Source organism: Budorcas taxicolor, chromosome 18 (assembly GCF_023091745.1).
Source record: "Budorcas taxicolor isolate Tak-1 chromosome 18, Takin1.1, whole genome shotgun sequence".
NCBI lineage: Eukaryota > Metazoa > Chordata > Mammalia > Artiodactyla > Bovidae > Budorcas > Budorcas taxicolor.
This window is the reverse complement of record NC_068927.1, coordinates 66,750,431-66,765,807: the sequence shown is the minus strand read 5'-3', so window position 1 is coordinate 66,765,807 and position 15,377 is coordinate 66,750,431. Positions and strand designations below refer to the sequence as shown.

The 15,377-nt window shown below is 46.9% G+C and overlaps 1 protein-coding gene across 1 annotated transcript; it reads right to left on the bottom strand.

Moving 5' to 3' along the window:
* Positions 1-2,348: 2,348 nt before the first annotated feature.
* LOC128062821 (zinc finger protein 304-like) lies at positions 2,349-9,297 on the bottom strand. The gene is made up of 3 exons (XM_052655257.1): positions 8,882-9,297; positions 6,920-7,046; positions 2,349-5,132 (listed from the first exon to the last, which is right to left on the bottom strand). Exons 1-3 carry the CDS (start codon positions 8,912-8,914, stop codon positions 3,304-3,306), a joined length of 1,989 nt encoding a protein of 662 aa, XP_052511217.1. The 5' UTR covers positions 8,915-9,297; the 3' UTR covers positions 2,349-3,303.
* Positions 9,298-15,377: the final 6,080 nt, after the last annotated feature.

Here is a 15,377-nt window from a genome sequence, read left to right as displayed (position 1 = left end):
CCACAGTTGGGAGTCACAGAGGTGCTGATGTAAGGGCATCTGTTTCATGTCATTTTACAATGATGTTAAGCTTCAGGATGGAGACCTAATACAAAAACAGAACTTAAAAGGTTGTCCCATTTCATGAAGAAAAACTAATGCAAAGAAAATCCCTCATATCAGGACAGTCAGGTTGCTCTGAGGAAGGAACAGGACCCAAAAACCTGCCATATTCTTTAGCACTAAACATGAGTTAACTATATTTGGTCATCCTCATCAGTTCCTGGTAGATATGGGACTACTTTTTCTACATTAAACACCAACACCTTAGCTCAATGTCTTCCTAAGAGTGGAAGATATTTCAAATAACCCACAGATTTGCCCCATTTCAAGAGTAACACCTGGGTCACTGACTGAAAAGTTACGTGCCTTTCTCTGACTACCCCTGCAAATTTAATAGGAAGAGACTTGTTAAATTATATATACTCCTCAATATCCAAATTACAGGGGAAGTTTTAAAAACAAAAATATTTTTAACTAGATAAAAATTAAAATGCTACATATAAAAATTGATGTGATATAACCAAATTAAATGATTAGAGGGAAACATAAAGCTTTACAGTTTATTACAAAAGAAGAATGATGTCAATAACCTAAACTTCCATGTTAAGAAACTTGGAAAATAAAACAAAACTAGTCACAAGGCAAGTATTAAAAAAGGAAATAAAAGAGATCAGAACAAAACATTGAAACAGAACACAGGAAAAAAATTTCTTCTAGAAATCAACTAAAGAAAAATTCTCTTTCAGAAGATCAAAACTGACAAAACTCTAGGTTGGCTGACAAAAAAAAAAGATAACAAATTAACAAAATCAGGAGTGAAGACACTGTTGACCCTACAGACATTAAATCTCATAAGGGAATATTATAAACAATCCTAACCCTCTCAAATGAGACAATTTAGTTAAAATGGACAAATTCCTAGAAAGAAAGAATTTATATAGAACTATACTAAGTTTTTACTGATATACAACATGATCCAGTGGGATCGTGGGATACAAGGTTGGTTTAACATTTGAATATCAATTAATGAAATATACCATATAAATAACACACAAGAAAAAAGCCCTCACAGCCATATGATGATTATCACAATAAATGGCAAGAACTGGAACAGTGAGTCTAGCAATACATTCACACTAATATAGTCAAGTGATCTTTAAAAAGTGAGCAAAGGCTAAGGAATGGGGAAAGGATAGTCTTCAACAAACGGGGTTTAAAAAAAAATGATCCAGACACAAATCTTCCACTTTTCACAAATATTTTTGGAAAATGGATAATAAACCTAAATACAAAACTACAGAACATCTAGAAGACAACACAGGAGATAATGAAGAGCTCAGGTATGGCAAGGAGCTTTTAGCTACACCACCAAAAACACAATCCATTAAAGAAAAACTGAGTATCTTGGAATTGACTAAAATTTAAAATTTCTGCTCTGAAAGCAAAAGACACTGTTAAAAGAATATGAAAAAATATTTGTCATTAAGTCATTACAGAATTGCAGTTAGAGCAACAAGAACGTGATATTACTACACACCTATTTGGCAAAAATCTAAAACACTGATGACACCAAATGCTGACAAAGACGTGGAGTAACAGAGTTCTTCTCTATTGCTACTGGGAATGCAGAATGATGTTTTGCAGCCATTCTGGAAGACAGTGTCTTGCTCTTACTGGACTTCCCTGGTGGTCTAGTGGTTAAGAATTTGCATGCCAATGTGGGGGACATGGGTTCAATACTTGGTCTGGGAAGAATCCCACATGCCACTGAACACCTAAGCCAGTGCACCACAACTCCTGAGCCTGCACAACACAAGCACTGAGACCATGTGCTGCAACTACTGAAGCCCACAAGCCTAGAGCCCATGCTCTGCAACAGGAGAAGCCACCAAGGTGTGAAGCCGCGCAGCACAGCAAAGGGCAGCCGTGACTTGCCACGGCAGAGAAAGCCTGCGCATGGCAGTGAAGATGCAGCACAGCTGAAAGATGGAAGAGAAAGAAAACATATTCTTACTGTGACCCAGCAAATCATACGCCTTGGCTTGAACCCAAATGAACTGAATACTTACGTCCACTTACACACAATGCATGATGCAGGTTTATTCATAAATGCCAAAACTTGGAAGCAATCAAGCTGTTCTTCAGTCAGTGAATGGATAAGCAAACTGTGGTCCATCCATACAATGGAATATAATTCAATGATAACTAATACACAAATCTTCACAGCTGCTTTATTTGTAACAGCCAAACCAGAAACAACCCAAACATCCAACAACAGGTGAATGGATAAAAGAACAATTGTGGTATATCCATACAATGGAATAGTACTCAACAATACAAATGAATAACTGATACATGCAATACTATGGCTTATGTCAAAAAAGTTATGGTTGGTGAAAAGTGCCAGAGTCCCCACTCTCCACAAAGTATATAATTCTGTTTATATGAAATTCTAGAATATGCTTGCTACTAAATGTGAGTTGTGGGAAAGGGGGGGTTAGAAAGGACAAGGAGGAGGATTATAAAGGGACCCAAGGAATCTCTTGGCTGTGCTGGATATCTCCATTATCTTGATGTGTGGTCTCGTCAGTACATACACATGCTGAAACATAAGACATTTTACACTTTACATACATGCCATTTATTTCATGTCATCATACCTCAACAGATGTTAAGAACTAAATATTCCCCATAAATATCCATATTTACCATTCTTCTTGGAAAGTCCCATCTGCCAGCTGTTCTGGTTCTACTCTATCCCTCTCTACACAATTTAGGAGCATAAGCCCTGCCTCAGGATCAGCAAAAACTGCAGAGCAACGAAGTTCACGCCCACCTCAGTCACGAGGGGCGCTGGCTGGTCAGAGAAGCCCGAGCCCTGGTCTCTCTGCTGTCACTGCTGGGGCTCCTGCCTGTGCAGTGACGGCCGGAACACCAGCAGCCCAGGGAGGTACAGCAATCCACAGACCTTTATTTACTGAGGCAGTGTGGTGGCCACAGGAGACTCGGAGATGTGAAGGCCCTGAGAATTTCTGTATAATTTCATGCCACAGAGCCAAAATCGCAGACATATAGAGACGCCACCTTAAGAACAGACACCCATCCTCTCCTGAGCCTCAGTCATCCCCATTCCACTAGCTCAGTGCCTCTGTACCAACGATGATTCCCACCTTTGCTGGTGTGACTCCTATAATCTTGAACAGGGACACAGCACAGTGACTCCATTCATAAGGCCTTTCTCCCGTGTGAAGTTTCTGGGCGTTAAACAAGTTTAAGGGATGCAGCTAAAGGGTCACCAAAACTGTTGCATTCATGAGGTCCTTCTCCAGGGTGAGCTTTCTGGTGCCGAACAAGATGGGAGCTTCTGCTATAGGCCTTCCCACATTCATTGCACACATAAGGCTTTTCTCCAGTGTGAACTCTCTGGTGTAGAATGAGGCTAGAGTTGCGGCTAAAGAATTTCCCACATTCACTGCATTTATAAGGTCTCGCTCCAGTGTGAACTTTCTTGTGTTGAACAAGGTGGGAGCTACTAATGTAAGCTTTTCCACATTCACTACACACATAGGGCCTTGCTCCACTGTGAACTCTCTGGTGTAGAATGAGGCTGGAATTGTGGCTAAAGCATTTCCCACATTCACTGCATTCATAAGGCTTTGCTCCAGTGTGAATTCTCTGGTGCACAATGAGGTTGGAGCTATGGCTAAAGAATTTTCCACAGTCATTGCACTCATAAGGCCTTTCTCCAGTGTGGATTTTCCGGTGCTGCACAAGTGTATCTTTACGGCTAAAGGCCTTTCCACACTCACTGCACTCATAAGGCCGTGCGCCAGTGTGAATTATCTGGTGCTGAACAAGTGTGTCCTTGCAGCCAAAAGCCTTCCCACATTTGCCACACACATAAGACTTTGCTCCTGTGTGGACTCTCCTATGTTTAATGAGGCTGGAGTTATGGCTAAAGAATTTTCCACATTCAATGCACTCATAAGGCCTCGCCCCGGTGTGAATTCTCCAATGCTCAATAAGGTGAGAGCTTTGGCTAAAGAATTTTCCACATTCACTGCACTCATAAGGCCTTTCCCCTGTGTGAAATCTCTGGTGCTGCACAAGTGTGTCTTTACGACTGAAGGCCTTCCCACATTCACTGCACTTATAAGGCCTTTCTCCGGTGTGAATTCTCTGGTGCTGCACAAGGTGGGAGCTTCTGCTGTAGGCTTTTCCACATTCAGTGCAGTCATAAGCCCTTTCTCCAGTGTGAACTCTCTGGTGCTGCACAAGTGTGTCTTTGCGGCTGAAGGCCTTGCCACATTCACTGCACGTATATTGTCTTTTGCCAGTGTGAAATTTCTGGTGACTTTTTAGGTGAGACGAGTGAATGAAGGCCTCTCCACACTCCTTACACACATGTGATGTTTTCCCACCATGAAGTTTTCTGTGATGAATAAGAGCGGATTTCTCCTTGGACAGATTTCCACAAGGTAGGCATCTAAGGGATCGCACTTCAACCGCCTGAGTTATCTGGTTGTCGAGGAGAGTGAAGGCGTTCATGAAGGCTTTCTCATCATCAGTGCAATTGAGAAACATCAGTTCATCACTGTCTCCCTGGTGACAACTGAGACTGGACTTGTGTGCAAATGATTCCACAAACTCAGCTATTCTGTGTGGACTCAGTCCACTGTGAGTGCTCTGGTGCTGGAAAAGGCTAGAGCTATCCAGCATGTCCATCCCTTTCCCCCTGCAAATAAAAGGTCTTCCTAACTCAGAGACGGCACAGCTCTTCACACATGAGGCCTCATCACCATCCCCCTGGACGGGATCATTCCCACTATGTGGTTTCTGGTGCTGATTAAAGTTTTCACTCAGCAGGAATCCTTGCCCACAGGGGTCACGTGTGTCCAGGTTCTGTGCAGGGCAGGAACCCTGGTGTTCAGCCAGGTGGAAAATGTCTTTTAAGAGCGGGTCACTTCTCTCACATGGATGGACTTTCTGGATAAGTGGACAGGACCCAGGAGTCCTAACCTCTGACACTCCTTCTACACAAACACTGTGCTCGGAAGGGGCCTCCTCATTGTCTGCTTCACACCAACAACCTGAAAGCAAAGAGATGCTAGTGAAGGACACGCTGACTTTGGTGGGAAGCAGCAAGTCCATCACCTCTGACTGTGTGACACAAGAGTGGGTGAGTCCTTGGGCTTTGACAGGATGAGGGGGCCAGGATCAGTGAGAAAGGGCCCACTGTCACTCCTGCACCTTGGAAGGTATGGAGGACTTCTAATCCTGGGTAAAGACACAATGACAGCAGACAGTACTGGAAGCAGAGGCGAGGTCTCCAACTCACTCCTCTACGAAGGGTTCCGGCAGGGCCTTGGCTTCTGCTGTCAGGTGGGCCTGGTGCAGAAGGCTGTGTCCAGGCCCAGGAAAATCTAATTGCAAGTAAGTAGGTGGCTCTTCTGGACTACTTACAGATATGTGCACAACTTGTAGCATGTTAAAGCAGCCAATGTTACAGAGCATTTCAGAGTAAGCTGAGGGGAATGAGTGACAGAGGCCAGAGAGGTGGGAAAACAGCCAAGGGAAGGAAGACAGGAGAAACACCAAGTGCAATGAATGGAGAGGAAAGGGAGAAGTGAGGTACTGCCAAAGGCCTCGGCAAGAAACCACTGGTGAACAGGCTGACGGTACAACATGAACCCTGCCCCCAGATGGTTCTCTCAGTTCCTATGTGGCAGTGCTAGGCTCTCTCTGGCCTCTCAGTGTGGCTGGAGTCAGGTCCACCCACAAGCACCCAGCGCTTTCTGCCTATCTGCCACTGGGCAACTACATGGAATCTGGAAGGTGGAAGTTGTGGGAAAAAAAAGGGGGGAAGAAAATAACAACATTCTGGATCAGCCCTACTCCTATTTAAAAAAAAAAAAAAAAAAAAGGCAGGGCAAATAAAAGGCCCAGATAGACTCATCCCACAGAGAAGAGAAAATGTTAAAAAACAAAAACTTGAAGGAGGACTCGCCAGAACACCCCTAAGCCCTCCACAAGCAGTGACGACGTCAGCACCTATATCTCCTGGCACAGTCCGTCCCCAAGACTGTCAGCCAGAGCCCTGAACTCCTAACCTGATCGAGAATGGCTTTGTGCAGCAGGCGGCAGACTGCTCAGGGAAGGGACACCACCACGGCTCTGCCTGAGCGTCCACGGCCCCTACGCTGGGAACCAAGATGGGAGGGGGAAGAGCCCCTGATTTGGCAGGACAGGAAGAGCTGCCCACAGGGCACCAGGGAAAAACCGAACCCAAGGACACTGCAGCAGGCGTGTGGGCCTGTGGCAGGCAGCCTCTCTGACGGCCGAGGAAGACCTGTCACCTGGTGTTCTTGCCCTTGCAAAGTTCCCTTGACCGGAGGCTACACTGACTGACCCATTTGTAAGAACGGAACAGGAAAAAATGATCAGATCATTGTTTCCAGGCTGGGTTAGAAAAAGACCAGCTACCGTCCTGGACATTCTCTCTGCTCAGAGAGAAGGTTCCTTCCCTGCTGTGAGATGCGCTACAGAAAGGCTACGGTGACAAGGAAGCCAAGGGTCTCTGACCAACAGCCAGCGAGGAACTAACGCTTACAGTCCAACAAGCCACAAGAAATGACCTCTTGGAAACACAAAACACGCGTTTGTGAGTGAGATCCTCCCAAGAATGGCCTTCAGATGAGAACAGTTTGGCTGGGAGCTTGGCTGAAGCCTCATGACAGACCCTGAGCCAAAAGCACCAGGTGAGGTGTGACGAGTTCCTGACACTCTGAAACTTACATAAGGCCTTTTTATTGTTTTACGTCACTCACTTTTGGAGTAGTTTGACATGTACCAATAGGTAACTGAAACAGGGACTCACCCAAGGCGGCCACGTGTGCAAAGTTCTCCAGCATCACATCGCGGTACAGGAGTTTCTGAGCTTCCTCCAGCAGCTCCCACTCCTCCCGGGAGAAGTACACGAACACATCCTCAAAGGTCACACCACCCTGCCATGAAGGGGACAGCTGAGCCCATACACAACAGGACTCCCCAGGCCCCCCATTCACCTCCCACCCCCTGGCTCCTCTGCTCCCCAGCCTCCCAACTCGGAGGTGATACTCGGCCATGACACCGCTCCTGGCCGCCCTCTCCTGTCCCTCTGATCACCGTGTGCAGCCCAGAGCAAAATCAGGCAGGTGGGCAGACAGAGACTATGTAAGCCATGGGTCCAGCAAGAAGGGCGCCAAACACTCTCCCGCTGGCGTCCTCCTGACCATGCCTCCCAGAAACAACTTAAAGGCCATCAGTCCATGCTCCTCCCACCATGTACATCACTCTGAACCACACCTTCCTCATATCTGGGGTCCCCCCCCATTAAGACTAAAAACTTTCCAGTCCACACTTCCAAGGCACACCCACCCCTGAAGCCACTCTGCACACAGCATCCAGGAAGAACTCCTTTGTGTTTGACAGGCACCACTGCCACCCTGGTGCCTGAGCAAGACACCCAGTCCTCAGTACCCAGCTGGGACTTTCTTTGCAACTATCAACACTTCTGTGGACCACTGCAGTAGCCTCCTCCCTAATGCCCACATTCCATTCTCAACCAGACAGCCGCCAGAGGGAGCCTGTTAAGATCTGATTCAGGGCATCTCTCTTCTGCTCCAAATCTTCCATGTCTTTTGTGCATGCCACATGTTCAGTCACTTAGTTGAGTCTGCCTCTTTGGGACCCTAAAGACTGCAGCCTGCCTGATTCCTCTGTCTATGGGATTTCCCAGGCAGGACTACTGGGAATGGGTTGCCATTCCCTCCTCCTGGGGATCTTCCTGACCCAGGGATTAAACCCGTGTCTCCTGCGTCTTCTACACTGCAGGCAGACTCTTTATCACTGAGGCATCTGGGAAGCCCATGTCTTTCATCACCTTCAAAATAAGAAGCCCAGTTCCTCAGCCTGCCATTCTTGCCCGACTCCTGACCCTTTTCTCAACAGACGGAACTAAGACCCGCGGCTCCTTAAGGACTCCCAACTCAATCTTACCTCTAAGCATTTGCATAAGATGTTCCTGAGTCTAATGCACCAGTCCAGTCTTCCTCCTACTGGCTGCCCAAAGCAGGAGCCTCTTCATATAACTCCTGGCTTAGATTCAGGGTGCTGGGCTAGAAAGGACTCCTCCTTTAAGGTCCCCAGACTCAAGCGCAGAGGGAAGGACAGGTGAAGAGTCCCAGAACATCAATACGTCTCATCAGAAAACCTCCATCGGCCCTACTTTAAAAACATACAAAATTCACACACTTCTGTTACGTCCACAGCCACCACTCTAGTCACCCACAATCAACACATTTGGACTACTGCAGTCGACACCCTCCTGGTCTCACGTCCCACCCTCAGGCTTCCCCAGTCTTTCCACTGTGCTACCAGAGGGGCCTTTAACACCCAACGTCAGATCACCTCCCTTCTCTGTGATAAACCTTCCGCGGTTCCCATCACCGTCAAAACAGAGGTCCAGCTCCTCAGGCTGCCATTCCAGTCCGACTCCTGACTGCCTGCTCTCTGTTCTGAGCACACATAACCGCAGCGACCTGCCGTTTCCAGAACATACCTAATCCAACCTCACCTCCAAGTGTTGGTACCTGGGGGCTCCTAAGCCCTGGAAACCATTTCGCACCTCATCCCGTCAACACTGGGAACGGGATCCTCCCCACGTATTCACCGTCAATGACCGCCCTTCACCGCCTTCTTACTCAAGAGAAGGGAGCGACGAAGACCAAGTTCGGAAAGCCTGAGAACACAACGTCCGCCACACCTGAGTCGGCGAGGGCTTGAGGGACCCTCCACTCACCTGAGCCCAGTTCGTTAGCGCCGCAGCCGCCATGGGGTCCTGTGAGTAGAACCAGGTCGAGAAACGCGACTGCAGTGGGAGCAGCGGGACGCGCACACCCCCTCGGGTGCGGTGGGCCCTGGACGATGGTCGAGCTCGGAGCCTTGGCTTCCTCGTGGTCCAAAACGGCGCACAGGCTCCGGGTGCCGCCTCCGGAAGCGAACGAGGACGGAGAGCGAGCGCGAAGGCCTGGGAAGGAGTACAGCCCCAGCCCACTGCTCCGCGCTAGGCGGCCCGTCCCACGGCGGCGACCATGGATCGTCCTAAGGGCGCGGACGGAGGCCCCAGCCTTATTACCGTCCGTTCCTATTCGCTTCCCAAGAGTCGCACGGAAAGCGGCGCCCAGGCCGACTCGCAGATTCCACAGCCACTCGAGACATTCCCGGCACCAGCAAAATACGTCACGACCGTGACGCCGGAAGTCCCGCCTCTGGCTGAAAGGGCCGACGGAAACGCGCATCTTCTGCGCTGCCATTGGCGCAGAGCGGATGCGCCGCGAAACAGACTTCCGCATAAAGGAGTCTGTGGCCCACATCCAACCGGGGAGAAGGCCGATTTCTGGTTGTCCCCGACAGCTGCGCGGAGGCAGGTGGAGAGAGAAAGGTCCTTAAGTTCTAGAAGGTGGTAGTTTCTCAGTCGGACCCGACTCTGTGACCCATGGCCTGTAGCCCCCCAGGCTCCTCTGTCCATGGAGTTCTCCAGGCAAGACTACTGGAGTGGGTTGCCATTCCCTCCTCTAGGGAAACTTCCTGACCCAGGGATTGAATCCGAGTCTCCTGCATAGCCATCTGAGCCATCCGGGAAGTGCCCGACCTCCCCATAAAGGCGACGCGCCCACATTTCTGTGATGACATGTAGAAAAGCGGCGTCCTCCGACGTCTCCAGCAGGTGGAGCATTCTTTCATCCTAGGAGAGCTGCTTCACCTCTTGGGAGTTTTGGAGACTGAGATTTAAATTGAATGGATGGAAGGGAATTCTCTGGTGGCCCAGTGGGTTAGGAATCTGCCGTTCCACAACAGGGGGCCCAGGTTTGATCCCTAGTCGGGAATTACGAACCCCAAGCTACTCTCGCGGCCAAAAGGAAAAAAAAAAAGATCGATACCCGTCTCTTGTGCAGTCTTCCTGTAGTAACATGAAATGTGCCTGCTATTCGTTGATACCCAAAACGGGCTCAGCATCCCTTCTGAACTTGCTCAAAAAGCACATTCTTGGATCCAACCTACACTTTCTGACACAAAAACCCTGGGCGTGGGAATTGAAAGTCATGACCACCTCCTTACCCCAACTACAGCAATTAAAATGAGAAAATACCTTCCAAATGGGAAGTGAGATGAAAAGTGCTTAGCACAAGACCTGGCGCTGAACACACACAAGCTGACTGTTACTATTCATCATGACCACAACTTCTTACACATACAGCTAGAGGAGGATGTCGGAGGCTCTTTGCAGAATCACTGATCATATTTTTCAGAATATAAATACAATCAGTCTTGACTCACCAAGTAGCATTATAGGTAATGGCAAACATTTTGCATAGATCACAGCTGTATACCTGTAAGTTCATTCTGTTTTTTAAAACAATAAATGCAGACAATTGTCATAAACTACTGGGTCTATTGTCAAACAGATGCATTTCTACAGACCATATGATTCAAAACGTTGAAGTATCAAGAGTAATTTCTATTAGACTTAAATGGGCAGTGGAGTTAACATAGTTTCATATCATGGTTCACTGTGTGAGATGACAAAAGAATCATTCATGCCTAATTCAGAAGAACAAACTCAGGCTCCTCCTGCCTTCCACCATAACCCTCGACAGGCAGACCTGGTACCAATGTATGATCGTCAGGTGGCCCAGCCTGATATCTAGTGGCTCAGGTCATGGTCCTCTTCAAGATATCATCTTTCCATCACCTGGAGCTACAGCTCCCACAGAAGTAATAATTCCTGGGGAGGTATGACAACTGGAACTATTGAGGTCCACAGAGGTACCCCAGGAAGGAGTATAAATGAGAAGATAAATTGAAGAAACATTTTTCACAATCACTCCAGCCCATTTCCATTGGCCAAAATTTATTTGCATGCTTCCAAGTTAAGTTAGGGAGGGTGGTGGGACGTGCCTGTCCTCCCGGGTGTCCAGAAGGAGAAAAGACTATTGGGGAACAAGTAGCCAGTTTTCTAGCACAACATACTGATTAGACCACCAGGTGCCCATTTTCATTTTCCATCTTCTGCATTCTACACTCGTACATCTTCACTCATGTGACCAGATCATAGTTTATTTAGGCATGTTCCTACTGACGGTTGGGTTGGTTGTTTCAACCTCTTGGCTGTTATCAATAAATCTGTTGTAAACTTTCTTGTATATATATCTGGGAGAAAAAAAAGTCCTCATTTTAACTGGGTTATATGCTTAGAATTGGATTTGCTTATTTCTAATATATACATATATACATATGTTGAAATTTAATCTTGACACATAAAGAGTTGAAATTAATGAAAGCTCTGTGTAAGAATTAATTAATTGGCTTGTGGAATTTGCAACAGAAACCATTGGGTGCACCATTACCATTTGTAAACTGCATTGTGAGCAACTGCTCAGTCATGTCTGAGCATGACTGGGACATGCTGAGACTCTTTCTGACCCTACGGACTGTAGCCCTCCAGGCTCCCCTGTCCAGGGAATTATCTAGGCAAGAATACTGGAGTGGGGTGCCATTTCCTGCTCTGAGTAATCTTCCCAACCCAGAGATCAAATCCACATCTCTTGTATTTCCTGCCCTGGCAGGTGGATTTTTACCAGTGCAGCACCTGGGAAGCATGTCACACCCTTTGTATCAATAAAATTTGTAATCAACTTACATAATCTATATGCACTTTTTAAAAATATAAATTTATTTTCATTGGAGGCTAATTACTTTACAACATTGTATTGGTTTTGCCATACGTCAACATGAATCCACCACAGGTTGTACACGTGTTCCCCATCCTGAACCCCCCTCCCACCTCCCTCCCCATACCATCCCTCTGGGTCATCCCAGTGTAGCAGCCTGGAGCATCCTGTATCATGCATCTAACCTGGACTGGCGATTCGTTTCATATATGATATTATACATTTCAATGCCATTCTCCCAAATCATCCCACCCTCTCCCTCTCCCACAGAGTCCAAAAGACTGTTCTATACATCTGTCTCTTTTGCTGTCTCGCATACAGGGTTATCGTTACCATCTTTCTAAATTCCATATATATGCATTAGTATACTGTATTGGTGTTTTTCTTTCTGGCTTACTTCACTCTATAATCGGCTCGTTTCATCCACCTCATTAGATCCACTGTTTTCTTAAGAGCAGAGTTAAATGTTTATCGTCACATTCTATTTGTATACATCTGATTATCTGCACTTGGGAATGCCCATGTAAATGTGTGTGTATGTGAGCGAGTGAGCTGTTGTGTGTCTCTGGATGGTTCCCTCTATTCATGTACAACCATTTGTACATCTGCCAACGTGGCTGTACAAAGGTGTCTACCTTTGCCTCTCACCCTGTGCCCCTCTCTGTGTACCCGTTGCTGCTTGTGTCCTGTGTAGCGTGTGTGTGTTCAGGAGTTTCTCTCAGGGTGTCTCCATCTCCGCACACCAGTGCCCCACGTCTGCATGTACGTATCTTTGTGCCAGTGGATGCATCTGTGTGTTGTACGTGCACATCCCCGTGAGCACTGTTCATGGTACGTATGGGACTTGTGAGCACACGTACCTGGGCGTCCTGTGTCTGTTTTCATGAGTGTGTGTGTCTTTGGTCAACATAAACATATCCTCTCTATTCTGTGTCCTGGTGGCTATCTGTGTGTACTTCTGCATAGGATTTTGTGTCCCGCATGTGTCCAAGTTGCACGTCTGCAGATTCATCTTTGTGGAACCCTGTGTGTGATGGCGCTGCAGTCTCCTGCTAGTCTCTGTGAGCCCCACGGCCTCTCTGTGCCCTGCATGTGCCTGCCGCTGGTGCCTGTGACAAGGCGTCCATGCTGGACCCACGTCTCCTGCTCTGCACTGGCCTCGTCACCCTGAGGGAGTCTTGCCACGAGGGCTTCGTGAACAGCTGGGCACTCCTGGAACAGCATCCCTGCAGAATATATGTGCCCTTGGCTTTCCCAACGCAGAATTCACCTTCTCTGGGAGACCCCACTGACAAGCGCCTCAGGTGAGCCACCTCCGTGCCCAGACCCTACCCTCATAACTCCCTACACTGAACTTTCGATTTCTCACGTGCCTCAGGATCATCGTGTGCCCCGCTCCCCATCACTGCACAGGAGGTTCTCTCTGTCTAGAATTCGACGTGTGGGCTGATTTCTATCTGTATCTCAGATTCAAATTACATGCCATGGAAGGGCTGTGATTGGAAAGGGGACAGCAGAGTTCAGGGGGCCCTGGGGATCAGGCAGCCAGTCTGATACTCACCTCTGAACTCTGGGTTTTTCCTGTTGAACACTGTTCCCCTAAAATGAAGACTGCCAGCTATTTCTCCAGCAAAGAGGGGCTTACACAGGATCAACTGAGAATTCTGATTTGGAGCCTGCAATAATGGCGTGCCACCAAACAAGGACCTGCACAGCAAGAGAACACTTTCACAGAGGGGAAACGTGAATCAGGAGAGAGTCCAGGGCTTTTCCTTGACTGCGTCTTTTCCTGGAAGAAAAGGAACCTTTCTCCTTCCTGTTGGGCACTGCTGTCCGCGGCAGGGTGTGAGAGCTCCCTCCTGCTGGTCTCCTGACTCTATGTAACCAAGGTTTCTATTTTACACACACAAATACTCAAGCCCAAGCCTAAGTGACATGACCAAGGCCATGTGGTTGGGGATGGGCATGGTGCAGACAAGTTGCAATCCCAATCAATATCCTCCTCAAGCTCCAGAGGAAATAAAAACAGGTTATTAAAGAGATAGGAGCACTTCCATGTTTATTATAGTTCACAATAGCGAAGATGTGGAAACAACCAAAACGTCCGTCAACGGATAAAGGAATAAAAACATATATACATCAACAATGGAATACTACTCAGCCTTGAGGAAAAAGGAAATCCTGCCATTTTCAACAATACAGATGGACCTTGAGGATATTATGCTAAGTGATATACATCAAATATTGTATAATATCCCTTATATGTGGAAAAAGCAAAACAAAACCAAAAACTGAGCTGGAAAACATTACAGTGATGGTTACCAAAGGCCGGGGGTGGGGTCAGGGGGTGGGAGAGATGATGTTCACGGGCATACACTTACACCTCATAGGCAAATAATTCCGAGAGATCTAACACACAGTACAGGGATTACAGACAATAAAACTATATTATAAACATTAAACTTGCCAAGAGATGGTATCTTATTTGTTCCCACTACTAGAAGAGATGATAATTCTGTAGCTAACAGAGGCTAACTGATGCTACGATGGCAATCATACGACAGTGTAAACGTATCAGATAAATATGATGTACATCTTAAATGTACATAGTTATGTCAATTATATCTCGATAACAGATAAATAAAAATGAACTTAAACTGTTTTAAGTAGTAAAGTAAAATGTACCCATTCATAAGTGTGTCCTTATGTCTTTAGATTACAATTTTAGACAACATTTTTGTATCTTAAGTTTTAAAGGCCTCATAAACCAAGGTGTCACCTAAGATGATGTTTTGTAACAAGTAACATTTGCAGAGATGTTCTCAAGCTCCCAGCTTTCCTGGTGGGGCGTGGCACACAGTGCGTATTAATTCAGGTGTTTAATCTCTCAAACACCTCCCCTGCCACCCAAAAACAGCAACAAAAAATGCCAGCCAAGAGGAGTGAAAAAGTTGGCTTAAAGCTCAACATTCAGAAAACGAAGATCATGGCATCCTGTCCCATCACTTCATGGGAAACAGATGGGGAAACAGTAGAAACAGTGTCAGACTTTATTTTGGGGGGCTCCAAAATCACTGCAGATGGTGACTGCAACCATGAAATTAAGACGCTTACTCCTTGGAAGAAAAGTTATGACCAACCTAGATAGTATACTTAAAAGCAGAGACATTACTTTGCCGACTAAGGTCCGTCTAGTCAAGGCTGTGGTTTTTCCAGTGGTCATGTATGGATGTGAGAGTTGGACTGTGAAGAAGGCTGAACACCGAAGAATTGATGCTTTTGAACTGTGGTGTTGGAGAAGACTCTTTAGAGTCCCTTGGACTGCAAGGAGATCCAACCAGTCCATTCTGAAGATCAACCCTGGGATTTCTTTGGAAGGAATGATGCTAAAGCTGAAGCTCCAGTACTTTGGCCACCTCATGCGAAGAGTTGACTCGTTGGAAAAGACTCTGATGCTGGGGGGGATTGGGGGCAGGAGGAGAAGGGGACGACTGAGGATGAGATGGCTGGATGGCATCACGGACTCGATGGACGTGAGTCTGAGTGAACTCCGGGAGATGGTGA